General features: G+C 34.9%; 1 protein-coding gene across 3 annotated transcripts in view; it reads left to right on the top strand.

Annotated features, from left to right (window-relative positions):
- The window catches only part of MDGA2 (MAM domain containing glycosylphosphatidylinositol anchor 2), an 846,425-nt gene that overhangs the window by 543,360 nt on the left and 282,781 nt on the right, over positions 1-20,284 (top strand). For all 3 annotated transcript variants that reach the window (XR_003422473.2, XM_053224436.1, XM_027065661.2), the window contains exon 5: positions 10,530-10,662. Coding sequence is in view for 2 of the 3 variants with exons in the window: in XM_053224436.1 (XP_053080411.1) it covers positions 10,530-10,662 (133 nt within the window). In the remaining variant the exon portion in view is untranslated. The remainder of the gene's footprint in view (positions 1-10,529; positions 10,663-20,284) is intronic.

The following is a 20,284-nucleotide window of genomic DNA, read 5'->3' as shown; positions in this document are numbered from 1 at the left end:
CAATGATAAATAAGGATCTAAAGCAAATATTATGCCAATAGGATTGGAAAGGAAAGGTCATTTTGTGAAAGGAAAATTAGGAATAATCTAAAGCTCTTGATGTCATTTAATGTGGACTAATGAGAAACAAAAAAAAGTAAATGACGACATGACTTCTGAGTCTGGATTATGGGAGAATGATGGTGACTTGCATTAAAAATAACATCAGGAGAGAAAATTCATATGAGGTAGTGCAGCCAGTATAATGGACTGTACTAGTGAACCAACTTTAATATGACATTGTGTGACTACTGATGAAAATCTCCATCAAGCAGTTATCAGAGAACAAGAGACGAGGCTAGAAGTCAGAGGTGTGAAGATATGTACAAAGAGGCCAAAAGCATCCAAGAGGGAAAAAAATACATTGGGAAAGTATGAGATGCTTTCTTTTTGAAGGGAGGTGAGTAATGCAGGAAAAATAGAAGTCAGCAGGTGACATAAATAAACAAATAAATAACAATGATCAAAGAGAATTAGAAAGCCATGACAGATTATTTTAAGAGATCCAGAGGGAGCAAAATTCAAGTGTACGGTCATTGTTGCTAACAAACATTGCAGGTAAAAGGACAGGAAAAAAATAAGAGAAGTTAGATTTTATTAGTTACAATACTATTCATAATTTCTTTCAAATACATTTTTTTCTGTTGTTGTTTAGCTTAGAGATTTGTCAGGAATCTATACATCGATACTAATTGAAGCAATGTTTCTAATTAGTACACTAGAAGATTGCAGAATAAAATTTGCACAACAGATAGAAAATGAAATGGAAAACAACCAAGAAGTGACTGAAGTATGATATTCTAATTACCTATACTGAGGGGCTGTCAAAGTAGCAAAGATAATCTAAAGTGTTAGAAAAAAGCAGAGAAATATAGAAGCATTTAAAAAAAAGAAAGATGTATTGAATTGTAACAAAAGAGCATTATTAATGACATTAATAGGTATGGTTTCATTGGGGTGTTGAAATATTTTTTAAATATGTATTAAAAATAATTTGTCAGTGGAAACAGAAACAAGTCGTGGCAGAATATAATTAACTCCATGTGAATAGACAGACTTTATCACTAAATATACACCTAAATGACACTGTTTCTCCTTTGTATATATTTGAGAATCTTTATTACTGAAAAATTGCCTTTAGAATTACTTTTAGAAATTGTCTATATTTATTAACATCTATTGAATTCATATCGGGTTCCAAGGAGATAATAAATCCTGGGGAAATAAATACGTGCAAAGCAAAGCCTTGAGTGGTGAAATACAGCACTTTTAATTGAAAAAGTATTCATTTACGAAGTGTCTCTAGCTAAGTCCTGTGCTAGGTGCTTGAAACATAATGCTGAGAGCAGGAAAGACATAATCCCTTCCCCCTAGGTACTTACTGGCAAAGGGATGAGTCTGGCAGAACATCAATCCATTATTGAAATAAAAGGAAATTTGAGACTGTATTATGAAGATAATGATATAAACAGACCTCACAAAAAGGGATTTCTCCTCTTCCAGAGGTGAGGAAAGACTTACCTGTGGAAGTGAGGAGTATTGGTACCTAAGAATGAGATGAAATTGATTAAGCATAGAGAGATAAAGAGCCAACCATGTGAAAAGGTTCTGTGGTAGAAGGAAGGATGTGTACAGGGCACTAAGAGAATGAGATGAGACTGGAGAGGAAAGGAGAATGCAGACCATATAGGGTTGACCATCATGTTGATAGCTATTGTGTTAACTTTAAGAATGATAGTTAAGCCATTGATGTGATTTAAACAGAGAAATTACATGATCAGATTTTCATATTAAAAAAAATCATGGAGGCACCTGGCTCTATTAGCAGGGGAGCCCAGCATCAGAAATTCTGCAGCTCAATAATCTGATTTGAGCAAGGAAATGATGCGGTAAGATTTTCATATTTAAAAAAATCCTGGGGGTGCTTGTCTGGCTCGGTCAATAGAGCATCCAATTCTTGATCTCAGGGTCATGAGTTCAAGCCCCACGTTGGGCATTCAGCCTATTTAAAAAACAAACAAATAATTCCTGGTTATAGATAATTATGCTTGCTTGTGTTCTTAAACTATACTAAGCATAATCAGGAATTTCTTAGCAGAATGTAGGGTTTATAACACTACATTTAAAAATAAATAAGAAGAATGGCCAAGATTGAACATGTTTCAAAGTCAATAAAAGGATCTGAGAAGGAGATACTGAATATATGATTAAGAAGTAACTGAAAGTCTATGATTCTTGTTTTTAAAGAAGGAAAAGTAAATTCAGAGGAATAGAGCTGAAGTTCAGTTTAGGATATGTTAAGTTTTAGGTGTCTATGAGACATCAAAATGGACATATTAAAGTAAAATATTGGTCTCTGTGTATGAAACTTAAGGGAGAATTCTGGAATAGAGATATAGAATTGAGGAGAGGAGCAGGAAGATAGGGCTTTTAGTGGCAAGGAGTAGTAAGTCACCAGGGGAATTTTGTAACTCAAAATCAACTGTGAAACAGAGTTCCAGGGAATCTAAATAGTTAAGTGTTGAGAGGAGAAAGAAAAGTGGAAAAAGCTAACGAATAGCAGTCACAGAGGTAAAAGTAGTAAAATATGTCATGTTATTCAAAAATTATCTGAGGAGGGGCCACGTTGACAGAGCAGCATGGAAGTTCTCTGCTTCTGTCTTTCCTGAAATGCAGCCAGATCAGCACCAAATCTTTTTGCACACATAGAAAATTGATCCAAGGACAAACACAACAATTTGCATAACATGAGCCACAGAACTCAGCAGGTATGTGGTGTGAAGAAGTGAACTGGGGGAGAGAGAAGCCGCAGAGGGTAGGAAGCTGTATTTGCAGAGAGAGGAGAGAGATTGTGAAAGGGAGGAGTACAGGAAAAGCCCTCCCCCTGAAAGTAGCTAGAGAGAAAGACATATAATGGAAATGCCTATAAGTGACTGAATAAAAGGGAGAAAGGAGAAATGAGAGGATTTCAATGCCATTAAGACTCTATTAGGAGGGGAGCCCAACATCAGAAATTCTGCAGCTCAATACCTGGTAGTGCTCTAGTGGGAAGGGAGAATCCCCAGGAGCAGGCAGCAAGGTCTGCAGGGTCTGTGGGCCACATGGGGAGAAGCAGTTCCCATGCTAGGAGGGCATTGGGTAGAGGCCATATGGCCTCCCCACAGGCAAAGATCCTAGTGGACCCCAGAGAAAATGATTGCTGGCACTGGAACAAAGAGGCCAGTGTGCAGTGCAACCTCACACCAGTTGTATGTTGTAATTTACCATAATCTCTGAATCTCTGTCGCTATGTGATCACACAAACTTATTCTGGGTCAAGTTGGTACCCAACACAGTCTCTGAGCCTCTGCAGCAGCACAATTGCAAGAACGTTACTGGGGACAAGACAGTGCCCAGCCATTGCTCAGCAAGACTCTCCCGAGAGGGTCTGAGCAGATACAAGCCACAGGGCCCTCAGAAGTGAGGGGTTTGGAAACACAGCCCCATCTGAGATAAAATTTGGGAGAGAGGTGCTACCTGGAAGGCTGACAGGTTGGATGTGAACACTGTAGAGGAGAGGATTGGACAGAAGCTATAGACAAAGGAGGGGTGCTCGATTGCCAGTTGGTGAGAGCACAGAGTTCTGGTGGGAGAGACTGAAAAGTTGGGTGATGCCATTGTTACCTTTCCTGTGCATCCGCACACACACTCACAGGTGCCACACCAATCCACCCCAGTAAGATAAGCAGCGCCACCTGGTGGAGAACAGAGCCATTACACCAGCCCTGTCCAACTGTGCAAACCAAGCTCTAGAGGACCACCACAAGTCTCTCTGTGTGCTTAATTTACTGACTATAAAGTGCTTCATAGTTTACTTCTAGGAGAAACTGGATGTAATTTCATTTGGATTTCATTCTGTTCACTGCTCCATATATTCGTGTTTTTTTTTCTTTTCTTATTCTTGGATACAGAAAGATTTTTTTTCCATTTTATAAAAAAATATCCTTTAATTTTTATGCTATATTTTAATTACTTTTTTGTAAATTTTCTTAGTCTATTTTACTTTCATTTTATTTTATATTATTGTATAGTTTTTAAATTTTTCAAACGTTTTCTTACATTGTTTTCATTTTTACAAATTTTCTTTTCTTTCCCTTTTTCTTTATTCTATCAAGTTTATTTCATTTATTTGATTTTTGTGTCGTTTTAATTCTTTTAATTTTTAATTTTTATTTTATTAATTCTTATTTTTCATCCAAAATGATGACATGAAGGAATTCACCCCAAATGAACAGGAAAAAATAACAGCCAAGGACTTAATCACCACATATGTGTAGGCAGATGTCTGAACAAGAATTTAGAATCGCGATAATAAGAACTAGCTGATGTTGAAAAAAGGATAGAATCCCTTCTGCAGAAATAAAAGAAGTAAAATCTAGTCAGGATGAAATTAAAAATGCTATAACTGAGATTCAGCCTTGAATGGATGCCATGGTGTCAAGGATGGATAAAGCAGAGCAACGAATCAGTGATATGGAAGACAAACTTACGGAGAATAATGAAGCAGAAAAAAAGAGGGAAATTAAGGCAAAAGAACACAATATAAGAGTTAGAGAACTCAGTGACTCATTAAAAAGGAATAACATCCATATTATAGGAGTCTCAGAAGATCAAGAGAGAAAAAGGGGTAGAAGGTTTGTGTGGAAAATCATAGTGGAAAACTTTCCTAACCTAGGGAAAGACACAGACATCAAAATCCAGGAAGCACAGAGAATTTCCATTAGATTCAACAAAAAAGCGACCATCAGCAATGGTAGACAAACTCACAAAATGCACAGACAAGGAGAGAATTATGAAAGCAGCAAGGGAAAAAAAAAGTCCTTAACCTATAAGGGAGGATGGGTTCACACAAACCTCTCCACAGAAATTTGGCAGGCAAGAAAGGAGTGGCAGGATATATTCAATGTGCTGAATCAGAAAAACATGCAGCCAAGAATTCTTTATCCAGCAAGACTGTCATTCAAAATAGAAGGAGAGGTGAAGAGTTTCCCAGACAAAAACTAACGGAGTTTGTGACCATTAAGTCATCCCTGCAAGAAATTTTAAGGGAGACTCTCTGAGGGCAGAAAAGACAAAACAAAACAAAAAAGATCAAAAGCAACAAAGACTAGAAAGGACCAGTGAACACCACCAGACACTACAACTCTGCAGGCAACACAATGGCAATAAGCTTATATCTTTCAGTACTTTAAACATCAATGGATTAAATGCTCCAATCAAGAGACATAGGGTACCAGAATGGATAAGAAAACAAGATCCATCTATCTGCTGTTTATAAGAGACCCACTTTAGACCTAAAGACACCTTCAAATTGAAGGTAAGGGGATGGAGAACCATCTATCATGCTAATGGTCAACAAAAGAAAGACGGAGTGGCCATCCTTATATCAGACAATCTAGACTTTAAAATAAAGACTGCATCAAGAGATGAAGAAGAGCATTATATCATAATTAAGGGGTCCGTCCACCAAGATCTAACTATTGTAAAAATTTATGCTCCCAACACAGAGAACCTAAATGTATAAATCAATTAGTCACAAAAATAAAGAAACTCGTTGACAATAATACCATAATAGTAGGGGAATTCAACACCCCACTTACAGCAATGGACAGATAAATAGAAAATCAACAGGTAAACAACGGCTTTGAATGACACACTGGACCAGATGGACATAACAGATATATTCAGAATATTTTATCCTAAAACATCAGAATACATATTCTTCTCGAGTGCACGTGGAACATTCTCCAGAATAGATCACATACTGGGACAAAAATCAGCCCTCAACTAGTACAAAAAGATCACGATCATACTGTTCATATATTCACACCACAATGCTATGAAACTCGAAATCAACCACAAGAAAAAAATTGGAAAAACAACAGATACTTGGAGACTAAAGAACATCCTATTAAAAAGTGAATGTGTTCACCAAGAAATTAAAGAGGAAATTAAAAAGTACATGGAAGCCAATGGAAATGATAGCACCACAGACTAAAACCTCTGGGATGCAACAAAGGTTGTCATAAAAGGGAAGTATATAATATGCAGGCCTTCCTAAAGAAGGAAGAAATGTCTCAGCTATAAATAATAAGGGAATATTATTAGCAATTATATGCCAATAAATTGGGAAATCTGGAAGAAATGGACAAATTCCTAGAAACATGTACACTACCAAAACTGAAAGAGGAAGAAATAGAAAATTTGAACAAGACCTATAACCGGGAAAGAAATGGAATTAGTAATCAGAAATCTCCCAAAAAACAAGAGTCCGGGGCCAGATGGCTTTCCAGGGGAATTCTACAAAGCATTTAAAGAAGAGTTAACACCTATTCTCCTGAAGCTGTTCAAAAAAAATAGAAATGGAAGGAAAACTTCCAATCTCATTCTATGAGGCCAGCATTACCTTGATTCCAAAACCAGACAAAGACCCTACTAAAAAGGAGTACTATAGACCAATTTCCCTGATGAACATGGACACAAAAATTCTTAACAAGATCCTAACCAACTGGATCCAACAATACGTTACAAGAATTATTCACCATGATCAAGTGGGATTTATACCTGGGATGCAGGGCTGGTTCAATATCCACAAGTCATTCACTGTGATACATCACATTCATAAATGAAAGAACAAGACTCACATGGTCCTCTCAATAGGTGTAGAGAAAGCATTTGACAAAATACAGCATCCTTTCTTGATAAACACCCTCAAAATTGGGATAGAAGGATCATACCTCAAGATCATAAAAACCATGTATTAAAGACCCACTGCTAATATCGTCCTCAATGGGGAAAAACTAAAAGCTTTCCCCCTAAGGTCAGGAACATGACAGGGATGTCCACTCTTGTCACTGTTATTCAACATAATATTGGAAGTGCTAGCCTCAGCAATCAGACAACACAAAAGAATAAAAGGGATCCACATCAGCAAGAAGGAAGTCAAACTTTCACTCTTCACAAACAACATGATACTCTATATGGAAAACCCAGAAGATTCCACCAAAAAACCGCTAGAACTGATCCGTGAATTCAGCAGAGTCACAGGGTGTAAAATCAATGCACAGAAATCGGTTGCATTTCTATGCACCAAGAATGAGGCAACAGAAAGAGAAATCAAGGAATCAGCCCCATTTACAATTGCACCAAAACCATAAAATACCTAGGAGGTATAACCAAAGAGGTGAAAAATCTATATGCTGAAAAGTATAGAAAGCTTATGAAAAAACTGAAGAGGACACAAAAAAATTGGCAAAATTTTCCATGCTCGTGGATTAGAAGAACAAATATTATTAAAATGTTGATATTATCCAAAGCAATATACATATTTAATACAATACCTATCAAAATAACACCAGCATTCTTTACAGAGCTAGGACAAACAACCCTAAAATTTGTATGGAACCAGAAAAGACCCTGAATAGCCAAGGCAATCCAGAAAAAGAAAACCAATGCTGGAGGCAACATAATCCTGGACAGTATGGTAATGGCACAAAAACTGACACTTAGATCAATGGAACAGAATAGAGAAAACAGAAATGGACCCAGAAACATATGGTTAACTAATCTTTGACAAAGCACGAAAGAATATCCAATGGAATAAAGACAATGTCTTCAGCAAATGGTGTTTGGAAACCTGGACAATGATATGCAGTAGAATGAACCTGGTCCACTTCCTTACATCATATGCAAAAATAAATTCAAAATGGATGAAGGACCTAAATGTAAGATAGGAAGCCATCGAAATCCTAGAGGAGAAAGTAGACAAAAACCTCTATGATCATGGCTGCAGCTACATCTTACTCAACATGTCTCCAGAGGCAAAGGAAACAAAAGCAAAAATGAACTATTGGGACCTCATCAAGATAAAAAGCTACTGCTCAGCAAAGGAAATAATCAGCAAAACTAAAAGACAACCATTGGAATGGGAGAAGACATTTGCAAATGACATATCAGATAAAGGGTTGGTATCCAAAATCTATAAAGAACTTAATCAAACTCAACACCCAAAAAAACAAATAATCCAGTGAAGAAATGGGCAGATGACATGAATAGACAGTTTTCCAAAAAAGACACCTAGATTGCCAACAGACACATGAAAACATGCTCAACATCATTCATCTTCAAGGAAATACAAATCAAAACCACAATGAGATACCATCTCACACCAGTCAGAATAGCTAAAATTAATAATTCTGGCAATGACACATATTGGTTAGGATATGGAGAAAGAGAAACACTTTTGCACTCCTGGTGGAAATGCAAACTTATGCAACCACTCTGGAAAACAATATGAAGGGTCCTCAAATAATAAAAAATAGAACTACTGTACAATTCAGCAATTGCACTACTAGGTATTTATCCAAATATACAAGTGTGCTGTTTCGAAGGGGCATATGCGCCCCAGTGTTTACAGCAGCACTATTGACAATAGCTGAGGTATGGAAAGAGCCCAAATGTTCAACAACAGATGAATAGATAAAAAAGATGTGACATATGTGTATATATACACAGACACACACACACACATGCGTGCGCACGTGTACATACATACACACACAATGGTGTATTACTCGGGAATCAAAAAGAATGAAATCTTGCCATTGCCAACAACAAGGATGTAATTAGAGTGCATTATGGTAAGCACAATTAGAGAAAGGCAAATATCATGACTTTACTCATATGTAGAATTTAAGATACAAAACAGATGAACATAAGGGAAGGAAAACAAATAATATGAAAACAGGAAAGGGGACAAAACATAACAGATTCTTAGATATGGGAACAAACTGAGGGTTGCTGAGGGTTTTGGGTGGGGGGATGTGCTAAATGGGCAAGGGACATTAAGGAAGACACTTGTTGGGAGGAGCACTGGGTATTATATGTCAGGGATGAGTCACTGGATTCTACTCCTGAAATCATTGCACTATGTGCTGACTCACTTGGATGTAAAGTAAAAAACTGAAAAAAAAATATCTTAGTCAACTGGTTCTAGAGTAACATTTTCTTTCAACTATACTTTCTAGCTAAGCACACACTTTTCTAGGCATTGTGTTTAGTTAGTGTAAGTGAGAACTCTGTAATACACTGAGAATATATTTTAAATATAAGTTCTAGAAACACACACACTATGTATATTCATGTGGGATGAATTTGCAATTGTTTGTATAGAAAAATTACAGTGTCTTTCCTAAAGAAAAATTAAAGATAGGAGATTGTTTCTAAGCCCCCTGAGGAAAGTGGACTGATTTAAGACTGAATTTTGACAGTGAATGAGTGGAATTATAGCCACAGTGCCCCTGCATACTGAAGGAGAGATTCATTTGACACATTTGCAAAACTAGGTGTGAATGTCTACGTGTGAGCAAGCTTTTTTCTGTTGCAAATGAGGAGGTAGTGCTTATATGTCTTCTCACTATGTATTCTGACCCTTTTGAAGAGTGTATGAAAGTATTACAATTTTTAGTATTTGAGTGATGTTATACATTGTTACATGTAGATATTATCTGGAAAAAATAACATTTTGAAAATTACTATACCAAATATGATTTCATTGGGATACTGTTTATCATTTCCATAATTCATTTACTTATGAGAAGAACTATTTGGAGACGATGCATTAATGACCTTACAGTAACAAAATCTCAAGAGACCTATTTTAAATTGGGCAGTAGAGTTTTTTTTCTGTAATTTTTAATTGTTGTTGTTTGTTTGCTCTTTTACCCTTTGAATAATTTCATTGTTTTACATGGTCTTTCCTGGATTATCAAGAGTTTGTCCAGCTTGCCTGATTTGAGTGTATGATTTTGCAGATTTACCTGGAAGATCTAGGTCTTGAACTCCTGAATATAAGATAGCAAGAGCAGTAATTATTCAGAAACATTCATGAATACTTCTTTAAGACAGTTCTATATCTGTCATCTATCATTGATACATATACACAAAATATTTATGTTTATAAATTTAATTGCCTGTTATTGGATTGATTTCAATAACTTTTCTACCAACAGTTTTTCGTTTATTAGCTCTTCTTCAGAATCCTTTTCTTTCAAAACATTTCATGTTGAAGTCTATATAGATTGCAGCATTTGTTGAATAAACTCCATTATTAAGTACACTGTTCTGATCTTTGCATAATAATTGGCATAACCACCACCAGAAATAGATTTCTCCCCTTTTGAAGCTAATTTGCAAAGAAAATGTTGAGTTTTCATTGTAGTCTGTTAGTTTTTATCTCCAGGCACATTGCGGTATTATTTTTAAATGCATGTGGTGTTTTTGTTGTTTGTTTGTTTTTGTTTTTGTTTTATTTAAAGACATTTTCCTTCAAAATAAGACAATCTTCTAGATTTTGATAATAATATGATTTAATACACTATAATGCCATGATTCATCATTCATTCGTTTTGGTTACTGTTGACTTTTTCTAACGACCTTTTCTACGTTTTCAGGGTGAAACCAAGATCTTAAAACTAAAGAATCTTCGACCTCAGGACTATGCTAATTATAGCTGCATTGCTTCAGTGAGGAATGTATGTAATATTCCTGATAAGATGGTGTCATTTAGACTTTCCAACAAAACAGGTATGGAGCTATCTCTCAGTGTCTTATGTCTTTTATCCATCATTAATGTTTAAAAAGGCTCTAACTTTCTTGTATACCAAATTATTTCTTTAGTATAAGTAGGTACAAGGCATCTTTATTTTTCCCCCAGAAAAGTCTGTGATATCTGGAAAGCTTTTAGTAAATGCACACTTTACAATGCAATATGTTCCCATGTTAGGTTTGTTTATATTGCATACAAAATTGTGCTTCCTTAAGATATTGTATTCATAAATGTCACAAGCATGCCCATGTCCTGTTCAAAACATTCTGAGAAATATTAGATTCTTCATATAAAAATTTATGGTCTAAATTGCTAAAAGTGTTTTGTAATTCCAAAGCTAAGTAACAGAATCCCTCTCTTACTGTTTCAAGTCAAGATAGTTAATTGGTAATTTCAGGTAGGTGTTTTCTGGAAAGCATTTTTGTAGAAAATGTCAAAACATTAGCAGGATTGCAACTTAAGTCAGCCTGTGTTTAGTACTATAGACCTCAGAATAACTGCAAACATATTAAAACGGAATTGCTAAATGAAAGAGCAAAGAGAGAGCATGGGAATGGACTGTCTTTTCTATGATTGTGTCCAGTCACCCCAATCAAATAGAATTTGAACTGGTGTTGAGAAACTTGCAGTGGCAATTAATATAAATTATTACTTTTAAATAATGCTATTAAAATATGGAGTTTTAAAAGGACTTTTCTCATTAACAGAAACCTGGAAAGGTGTGTGTTGGGTGTGCATGGGTATAGGTTGTGATTCTGCCACTTATTAGCACTTGGATTTTGTTGAGCAAATCACTTCACACTTCTTTGCCTCCGTTTCCTCATAAATTCTTAACGTTGTAGAGAAGAATTCACGAGTTAATATACATAAAGCACTTGGAACACTTTGTCAGTTTTTTCAACAAAGAACTAGTCAGCATCCCCATCCAGCTCATTTGGTAAGAAGATTAAACCTGGGACTTGATTGGAAGGTGGAAAAAACATGTGCTCAAACATTGACCCATCAACATATGTTCCACTGAGTTGTTAAAATTTTGAAAGGTCATTTTAAAAATGTATTCATTCATTTATTTGTCAGAAGTGTATTGGGTTCCTATTATGGGTCAGCAATGATAGGCACAGGAATATTGGATAAGATGTAAATTGCCTTAAACTGGAGAAATGATTTCTTAAGCAGCAGGTAAAAGTCATTTGTGGAAGGTAGAAGAAGAAAGTGGGAGATGAAAATAAACTTTATCAAGAAGGATGAGAAAGACTTGAGGGAAACTACGTTGAATAAAAAAATAGAAATATAAAATTTTAGGAGACCTAAGACTTATAGAAGTTAATAATCTCATTTCACTTTAAAAAGAAGAAATATGATATTGAGAAATAATTATCAGAGATTAACATGTAAGAACTGGGTGTGATGATGCTATTGTTCTTGGCATGAAATACTTTGTGAATTATTATAACTGATTTTGTTTTTCTTAGTTTCTTTAATTTATTTTTAAAATACACATGATCCAGAGAGAAAAATTAGAAATAAAATGTAAGTAGGTTCTATGGGATGGGGAAACATTGCGACATAATAAGGACAAAGTAGTAGATATTATTACATATGTCACAGCTTTGCCCTTGACAATGTTTTATTACTTTTAAAAGTATTTCTTGTTTATTGTCTCAGTTTATCTTTATAACTACTGGGATGTAAGCAGTAGATGTTTTGTTTTCTTTTTATCATGTCTTTATCATTTGACACATAACATACTATCCCATAGTGATTAAAGTATCCTCATTGGGTTGTTTTGAGAATGAACTAAATCAACATAAACAAAATTTCTTTGAAGTCTAAGAGGTACAACAAAATTATAGTTAACATTTTTTTTTCTGCTTCAGGAATGTATACTTTATTATTTCTCAATGTTCTATGGCTACTAACTACAGGGGACAAAATCTATCCCAATGTTTGAGGAGTTGTTTTAAATAGGAGACTGACTAGCTATTCAAAATTTTTTTGTAGAGCTAGAGAAAATGAACTTAAATTTCAACCGGAGTTTTATTAGGAAAAAAAAAAGCACGTATTATCCTAAAGCTGAATGGAGATTACCATGAGAGGTGATAGACTTTCCCTGCCTGAGGTCTTAGAAAGCAGTTAGGTGACTTTATTTCTGAGGTGATTTTTAACATTTGCAGCTGAGAAAACAAAGATTTGACTCCCTGTCTTACAGAGAGCACAGGAACTCTGTAATATAGATGTTTTGTTTAACTGTTCAGTTTTCTGTTCCATTCTTTATTTTTCAGACTGCAGTGTTGCATATGTAGACTGAGCTAACAAAATAACCTATTTTTCTCTTTTATAAATTATCTCACAAAAATCTTAAATTGATGTTCACTGAAAAATGAGCATCAGAGTTATGGTAAATAATTGGGTTTAAAAATACAAGTTAGTGCCTTGTTTGACTCTTCACTAACTATAATTGGGCACGGCCTGCAGCCTGGTGCTTTACATATTCAATCCAGGTTTCTTCTGCATTTTCACCATCTGGTTGTACTCTTAAGTTGAAAGAGTTGGTGCATTTCAAATAGGTGGAATCTTGAGGTGGCTCTCAAATTACACCAGGAATAAATTAAGCTTTCAGCATCTTCATGCAAACAGGTCAATAAACTGACAAGTGCATACAGGCTATTTCATTGCTAACACTGGAAGATCAGGAGTCACCATGGCCGTAATCGATGTGAGAGACAGGTGCTCTTTATTGTTTCACTCTTGTGAATCTTTAAATGACATAAAGTTCCCATATGTTTAACTCTTGGTTTGCAAAATGTCAAGGAAAATATTTAAAGTATTGAGGGGGAGAATATTCTATTACAAATATTGTAATATCTGTGATTGCTCTTGTTTGTTAATTAATTTGTTGACGAAAGGATAACTTTGGAAATAATTTTTGTAATGGAGATCAAATAATTGACTATTAAATGTATTTTTGGTATAATTTTATTCTAACATCTCAGGGAAACTTTTTAATTGTAATCAGGGTATTGATATGCTTTGCACAATGCCCAAATGACATAGCCTATGAAGATGGAGACAGTCCTCTGTGAATAACGTTTTCAAAAAGTTTTTGCAGCAGAACAATTGCATCATGGAGTATAGTTCTCTGGGCCCTTCCTATACCTGCTGAATTACACTTCCTGCAATGTATACACTTTAACCAAGTATAAATGATTGCTTTGGAAAACAAAAACTGTCTGTATCATTAGAGTGTTTTCCATGAGCCAGTCTATTTTGTGAATAGGAACTTTTGTTAGTAAGAGTCTGTTTTTTTATAGAACTGCTTAGAAAAGCCATGTTTAGGTGTCATTTTAAAAGGCAGTATCATTTGTAGATATACCAACAACGTATTTCCTTAAATTTTCTGCTATGAATTGGCATATAGTAGAGCTTATAATTGAATATCATTGGACCATGGAGTGTCCAATCATTTGTTGGCCCCTGTTGGTTACTTGGCATGCTATGGAAAATCTCCTATCATAGAAATGTCATTATTTATCATACCTGATCTAGCTGTCTTAGGACTTATCATGACAGTTTGTAGAATTTTATAAAATATGAAGATTTTAGGTGTATTAATTTCTTGTCATAATGTTGTAGCAGAGACCAAAGTTGTTTCCTACTCCTGTTTGGAAGACAAAGATTAGCTCTTGATTGGTAAATTCCCAATGTAGCTGTATTTTTCTTAGTTCATTAAAACAAACCTGTTAAAATTTGTAAATTTAGAATATTAATAAATATAGGTATATATTTTAAATTATCATAATTTTGTTAACTTTGAATATTAAATACTAAAATTTCTCAGATAATTTATACTTCTAACATGAGGGCACATAGGAATTATGATAAAGCAAATTTAATTTATTTTAATTTATTTCTAGCACTTATATATTGATGTGTCATGGTTTGAAAGGCAAGTAAGAATTAGTAGGTTACTTATATTAGGATGAAAAACATATTTTGTACCTGCTTGAGAGGTTATGATGTAGTCTGTAAAGAAATGGGACAGGTGGGGCTAATTTTACTTAATTATATAGTCTTTTGATTTAGTCTGCTCACATTTAGCATTTATAAAAATTACCTAATTAAGATGTCTTCCTGAAATGTGCATCACATTTAGGAACCAATTCATCATAAAAGTTATTGCTGGCTAAATAAATAGGGCAAACCTATACCCCTTTCTCCTCTTCCTCTCTCTCTCCCTTCTATCTCTTTTTCATCTTCTTTCTCTTCTTCCCCCCTCCCCCCCTTTAATCTGTGTTAATAAGAGAGGTTAGGAGAAATCTCTGTTTCTTATGCTAGGTAACTGTTGCCTAGTCTGTTAGATAACCCACCTGGTAGCTATAATATAAATTCCCAGCAATTACAATAAACTTCAATGTAAGATTTTTTGTACATTGTGATTTATGGTAGTTTTATGTTTATGGGAATTTAATAGGTGTTATGAGAAATAAAATAATATTTCAGTTATAGGAGTAGTATAGGAATAGCTGTAGATATGAAATAAAAATACATAAACCCTTCCTCTTGTAAAATGGTATGCCCTTTTTCATAGATAGCCCATTTAAATGCAAAGAAAGGGGCAGTAGACATTTTGCTGTACATGTGGGTGCTGACATCAGGCATTTTTCTTAGCTATATGGATATTTGAGTGTCTTGCCTTTTGGTGGTCTCTCCTGCATCTATACAATCAGTAGTATCATTTATTAGGACTTAAATATGGTGTTTCACGGGCACCTGGGTGGCTCAGTCAGTGAAGCGTCCATCTTCAGCTCAGGTCATGATCTCAGAGTTGGTGGGTTTGAGCCCCACGTTGGGCTCTGTGCTGACAGCTCTGTGCCTGGAGCCTACTTCAGATTCTTTGTCTCCCCCTCTCTGCTCCTCCCCTGCGCACAATCTGATTTTCACTCAAAAATAAATAAACCTTAAAAAAATAAAAAAAATATGGCATTTCACCAACAATAATAACTCTTTCAAAAAAGACTACATTTGTGAGAAGTACATAGTGCAAATACAATGACTTCCTTGTACTAGTTTTCTTGGGCTGCCATAACAGAATGCCATAGATGGGTGGCCTAACAACAGAAACTTATGTTTTCACAGTCTAGAGGCTGGAAGTCTAAGATGAAGATGCTGTTCGAGTTGAGTTTTGGTGAGGCCTCTCTTTCTTGGCTTGTAGATAGCTGCCTTCCTAGCTGTGGTCTTTCCTCTGTGGTTCACAGAGGGAGGGCATGAATGAGCTAGAGCTCTTGTGTCTCTTCCTGCTCTCATAAAGACACAGCAGATTACATACAGTCCCACCTTTATGACCTCATTTAACCTTAATTATGTCCTAAAGGCCCTATCTCCAATACAGTCACACCGGGGGTTAGGGCTTGAACACATTGAATTTAGGGGCACACATTTCAGTCCATAACACTTTGAAATGACTGAAAGGTAGCTTTTGCATTTAGGATTCCTTTTCTTCTAAAATTTCAGATATAAGTTTATAATATATGTAAAATCCATGTAAGAAAATGAATCTAACATTTAAAGAAAAAAAACCCTTTCTTCATTAGTATCACAAAGTATTTCAACTCTAGTGAGAGTGTTTGTGGCCCTGTAATTTTAGGTTTGGAGATTACAAGCAACTGTAAAAGGTGAATGAAAATCTAGTGAGGGCAGAAATCATTATTGTAATAGTATTAGCATGAAATTTTAAGAGCATGATCAAAATATTGAAATAAGATCACAGATAATATACAGAGAACCCATACATTATTTTTCTGATTTCCTTTTTGGTGAAGTTAGTATGTGCAACAGAAAATAAAACAGAAGGAAAAAAAAACAGAAAAAAGCCGAAAATCACCATTTCACACACTGAAATATTGGGAACATGAGTGCCTTAATGGATATTTTTTATCATAGATAATTCACATTTTCTAAAACCGGTATTTACTACTAAATCCACCAACAGAACACACATAATGTTGATATGCTATCATTAGAGAATGAGATGTTTCCTATAACTCTTTTGCGTGAATTTGGAAATTCAAAAATCTTAGATTCAAATTCTGGTTTTCTGAACTTGTAGATGTTACTTAGTTTCTTTAAACTTATTTTTCCCCCACATAAAATGGGGATAATACAAAGTTCCACGTTATTTAGTTTTGTAGGCTCTAAATGCTATTAAATGAAAAACTTAAAAAAAAATATCTGGCATATAACAAATATAATATATAATAGCTATAATTGGGTTGTTAACCTAGATAATAGAAAGAAGGAATAAAATGACACCATTAGTAATAATGATGAGATGGTGATAAGAATCTTAGGGTTTTTGCTAGGATATGGTTTACAGCTTCAACCACTGATGACTAATCTTGAAAAAAGTTCATAATCGTTTTGTGAATTACTTTTATCAGTGGGTGAATTAAATAATAATTTCTCAGAAAAATCTATAGAAATGAGTACATATTCTGGTATACTATATAAAATATTATTGACAAAAATGTTTAACAGAAATCAAAGTATTATTTTGAGAAATCAATAATGGTATGTAAGGTAAATTGAAAAAGCTTTCAATCGTGTTGATATGCAACAGATTCTTAATATGAGTGCTCATCTTTTCCTAAGGTAATCGAACTTATATATGACCTATTCTCACTAATGTCTCTTCAGAAATGTGAAAATACAGGTGATGAGTAAGCAGTGAATCTGGAGATAGAAGCATTGTCATTATGGGGTTTCAACTTTGGTCTTCCTGAGACTGTTTCCAGAGCAACAAGGTGACCCAGATTTCCCAAAATCCTATTACTATAGTAACAAGAAGTTTGCATGTTGCTGAGATCTCCCTACACCTGTGCATTTTGTTGTCCTAGCAGTGCATTTTTCAAGTTTGTTATATCCAAAGTTATTCTTGGATTATGAATTCTTATATAAAATATTCCTCAGAAGCCATCAGCTCTCCCAGAAGGTATCAGAACCCAGACACAGCAGATATCTAAACATGGAACAAGATTAAAAAACACTGTTAGTGAGGGGTGCCTGGATGGCTCAGTTGGTTAAGCATCCAACTCTTCATTTCTGTTCAGGTCATGATCTTGCAGTTCGTGGGTTCGAACCCTGCTGTCAGCATAGAGCCTGCTTGGGATTCTCTCTCTCCCTCTCTCCCTGCCTCTACCCCACTCATGCTCGCTCTCTCTGTCTGTCTCTCTCTCTCTCTCAAAAATAAATAAACATTAAAAAAACACTGTTAGTCAAATGAAACACTTATCATTCATTGACAAGGCTGTAAGCTATTGACATTCTGTCTCACAAATTACCACAAATAGTTTGGAGCATATCAAATAGTTTGTGATTTAGCAAACATCTAGAATAATTCATTGGTAAGATTTTTCTAATTTTAAGTAGTTACTATTCTTCATATGCTGTTAGACTATAATTAAATTAAATAATTTAAAAATTACTCATGAGAATAGAAAGTTCAAACCATGTATTTTATAATATTTCTTTCAGCAAGTTGAGTGAAGATAAGCCAAAATAAAATAAGGATTTTTATATCGCTGAGAATAATTCATTTTTAAAATTTTAAATTGCTTCTAGATTATGGATTTATAGGCCACAGCTTAGTACTTTTCAAGATTCTATAGTTCTAGTGAAACTGCTCAAAATTATGCTATTATAGATACTAATTAAATTGGTAGAAATGCATTTTAGACTTCTTTCATGGTTTTTGAATTTGCCACTCATAACTTGTGATACAGAATAACTCCACGATCATTTGTCGAAAAATTTGAATTTGTATATTATTGGCTGTCAAGATGAAGGTAAAATAATTTCCGTTAGTTCATGTACCTAATCCCATTGTTTATTCACCCTAATCCTAGAATTGATTATAGCAAATGATCATCTTTAAGGTTACCGACGATCCCAGTTTGTCCTAGACTCAGTGAAAGTCCCAATTCTGGAAAACCCTTTAATCCCAGGCAAACCAGTATGTTTAATTACCCAGTGATCTAATTCCACATGCAGCCTCCTTCCATATAGGACACTAGTCTTAATGACAATTGTTAATGCTGCTGCATATACAGCTTTAAGCCACTCTTTTGTAAAGAAGCATCAGTGAGAATACCTGGGTATGGATCCTGGTTCTCCCCACTCCATTGGTGCTATGACCAATTCTGTCAACTCTTTGAACTTGCTTTTCTGTCAAGTCATATTGATAATTTTCTCTGAGGTTGGTTTCAGATTGATGAAAAGACAAAATTCACTCTAAAATTTCATTTTTATTTAGCAAGGTAACATCAACAACAATAAAAACCTACATGAATGAGGTGGCTGGTTGCAAAGAAGTGGATGAAACCTATACATACACAGGTACTCTTGAGCCCCAAGGTCCATCAAGAAAGGTTCAGGCTCACACAGTTTAGGAATATTAATACCTCATTGTGCTTGTTGTCCTTTTATACATGGGACTTACATTACTATCCAGGAAAAAGTGAAGCTACTAAATAATCTATGAACCGAATGCACCGATTCTAGAGAATCTTTGCAAATATTGTACTTTCATTATTTCTTATACAAAATTTAAAGAATTCAGCGGCAGGAAGGCTTTAATGTCCTTCAAGAGAGGATGCATCCCTGTCTACTGTTCTCCCTCAAGCTCTAAGGCATTTCAAAGTATCAAGTTTGTTTTTACCTCATCATACATACTGGAAAGATTAAATGAGATTAGCCACATTACTCATAGGATTTAAGTCGCCGTGGTGGGCTAAGTTGTAGCCTTGTGGTCACTGTTACTATCATAGAGTCATGCAAGCCACAGTAGCCATAATTTAAAAGATTCATATTGGTTCATGCAGACTTTTAATTAAAATCAGGGAGAGACCAAGAGAGAGAGACCCTGTAGTAGTTGATACATAGGGTATGTAGTATATTGTTATAGGGACTGGAAGCTGAGAGATTGGTAAATGAGAAATAACAGACAAGCTGAGTATCAGAAATGCATTAACATCAATCTTTTGATTGTAAGTCCAGACATCACATGCACTTTTGGTTTGCTATTGTGGCAGTTATTTCCAAAGCCTTACAAAGATTTCAGCTATTCCCTCAATTTCCATTTTCTGCAAAGTCTGTTTTAAGAAACATTTTTTTTTCCCTATAGCAACATACTCCTGTTGATTTACTTGCTACTGTTCTATTCCCATGGAAAATAGGCATGTCCAATTGTTTAATAATATGCTTTAGTTTTTGTTTTGAACAGCATTTCTTTCTGTCAGCTGCTTTGAGTCACTCTGCTTTAGTTGCTTATTGAACTACTTGAGCATTTTATTGATGGCAACTTTCAATCACATACTACCTAGTGAATGTGCAGTAAAGTCAGCAGTTTTATTTTCTGATAGACACATTGTGTAATAGGAATTCATTGATGATAGCCGTGGCCTCTTGTTTTATTAATGGCACCTTGTATCCCGATTTGATAAGAATGAATATTATCAAGAATCCAGGTATATAGTTTTAGCATAAAAAGATGTGTCACTTTTATGAAGCTACTCTTTTTAAGTTGTTACTTTGGTTTGGCAATGC

The sequence above is a fragment of the Acinonyx jubatus genome, chromosome B3 (assembly GCF_027475565.1).
Source record: "Acinonyx jubatus isolate Ajub_Pintada_27869175 chromosome B3, VMU_Ajub_asm_v1.0, whole genome shotgun sequence".
Classification (NCBI taxonomy): Eukaryota; Metazoa; Chordata; class Mammalia; order Carnivora; family Felidae; genus Acinonyx; species Acinonyx jubatus.
Note: the sequence above shows the minus strand (reverse complement) of the source record. Positions and strands in the feature narration are given on the sequence as shown.